The sequence below is a fragment of the Austrofundulus limnaeus genome, unplaced genomic scaffold (genome assembly GCF_001266775.1).
Source record: "Austrofundulus limnaeus strain Quisiro unplaced genomic scaffold, Austrofundulus_limnaeus-1.0 Scaffold2135, whole genome shotgun sequence".
In the NCBI taxonomy this organism is placed as follows: domain Eukaryota; kingdom Metazoa; phylum Chordata; class Actinopteri; order Cyprinodontiformes; family Rivulidae; genus Austrofundulus; species Austrofundulus limnaeus.
The window spans coordinates 10,414-12,381 of NW_013954537.1; the positions used below are offsets into that span (position 1 = coordinate 10,414).

The 1,968-nt window shown below is 36.8% G+C and overlaps 1 protein-coding gene across 1 annotated transcript in view; it reads left to right on the top strand.

Annotated features, from left to right (window-relative positions):
- The window catches only part of mfsd8 (major facilitator superfamily domain containing 8), a 7,618-nt gene that overhangs the window by 1,869 nt on the left and 3,781 nt on the right, over window positions 1–1,968 (top strand). Inside the window, exons 4-7 of the mRNA XM_014034478.1 lie at window positions 212–452; window positions 537–650; window positions 716–860; window positions 1,256–1,314. Of these exons, the coding sequence (XP_013889932.1) occupies window positions 212–452; window positions 537–650; window positions 716–860; window positions 1,256–1,314 (559 nt within the window). The remainder of the gene's footprint in view (window positions 1–211; window positions 453–536; window positions 651–715; window positions 861–1,255; window positions 1,315–1,968) is intronic.

Below are 1,968 nucleotides of genomic sequence, written 5' to 3' on the forward strand. Positions count from 1 at the left end.
GTTCACGAGTCAAACTGAAACTAGAGAATCTGACAACATTTTGGTTGTGTTACATGTTAGTAAAAGGACAGTGAAGTGGAATTAACCTGGACATATGAACCTTTGTTTACAAAAAGCAGATAATCTAAAAAAATGCAGTTAAGCAACTATATTTTCACAGAAACTGAATTCAGAGATAAGAAAAAGTTTTTATTTACTTGTTTGTTTTCAGGTGGACAGCAGCGCCGATGCGAGCTTCCTGGGCTGGATGGTGGCAGCCTACAGTCTGGGGCAGATGGCGGCCTCGCCTCTCTTCGGCTGGTGGTCGAATCACCGCCCGGCCCGGGAGCCGCTCGTCTGCTCCATCTTCATCAACCTGTCGGCCAACATCTACTACGCTTACGCTTACCTGCCCAAAACCAACAACAAGTACCACATGCTCATGTCCAGAGCCTTTGTGGGCTTCGGCGCAGGTGAATACTTTTAATGTCTTTTATTATAGACTAATATAATTTAACAAAAATGTCTCCAATTCATTAACATGTTTTTTATGGCAGGTAATGTTGCCGTGGTGAGGTCGTACGTTGCAGGGGCGACGTCACTGAAGGAGAGGACCAGCGCCATGGCCAACATGAGCGCCTGTCAGGCTCTGGGTTTCATCCTCGGGCCTGGTACTAGCTGAATGATGGATAGAGAATAAAAAATAAATTTCTGTATTTCATGACTGTGTCTTCAGCTCTACAGGCAGGTCTGTCGTTCATCGGTGAAAACGGCGTCACGCTCGACTTCCTGGACCTTCAGCTCAACATGTACACGACCCCGGCTTTACTGGCCGCGGCTTTCGGCCTCGTCAACATCCTGCTGGTTCTCCTGGTGTTGAAGTCAGTTTTACTTTTATGTTTATAAGTGTATGCGTTGATTTCAAAATGTGACAAGATATTCAGGTTGTTTGCCCCAGGGAGACGTTTAAAGCTTAGAAAACTTGGCTGCTTTTTTGGCACTCAAACAACAAGATATTTTAAAATCCTAAAAGTAAAATGAGTTAGTTGCTAGTCTGAGTCTTTAAAAGGACTCCAATCTCAACAATTTCAAAAGCCTATTTTTTATACCTAGTTCTTCACTGCAAGTAAATTTGGAGACTGTCCATAAAAATATGTTTCTCTGATTTTTTTGACCAGACAAATATGTGTTTATTTATTTATTTATTTATTTATTTATTTATTTATTTACTTGCCTAAAGTGTGTGTTGGGAACTTGATTTTTTTTTTTACTTCAGAGAACACCGCGTGGATGAAGAAGGAAGGAATGTTCGCGCGATTAACTACACTGAAGAAGGTACGCGTCTTCTTTCTCTATCGTGTAAGGTGGTGGGTTTTGGAGCTACAACAGCAACAGCTTACATTGATATCAAAAATGAGATTAAACGTAAGATCAAACATTGTAAGATTTAACACTGTAAGATCAAACATTGTAAGATTAAACACTGTAAGATTAAACACTGTAAAATCAATAATAAGATTAAACACTGTAAGATCAAACACTGTAAGATCAATAATAAGATTAAACACTATAAGATCCATAATAAGATCAAACACTATAAGATCAATAATAAGATTAAACACTATAAGATCCATAATAAGATCAAACACTATAAGATCAATAATAAGATTAAACACTATAAGATTTAACACTATAAGTTCAATAATAAGATTAAACACTATAAGATTAAACACTATAAGATCAATAATAAGATTAAACACTATAAGATCAATAATAAGATCAAACACTGTAAGATCAAACACTGTAAGATCAAACACTGTAAGATCAAACACTGTAAGATCAAACACTGTAAGATCAATAATAAGATTAAACACTATAAGATTAAACACTATAAGATCAAACACTGTAAGATCAAACACTGTAAGATCAAACACTGTAAGATCAAACACTGTAAGATCAAACACTGTAAGATCAATAATAAGATTAAAC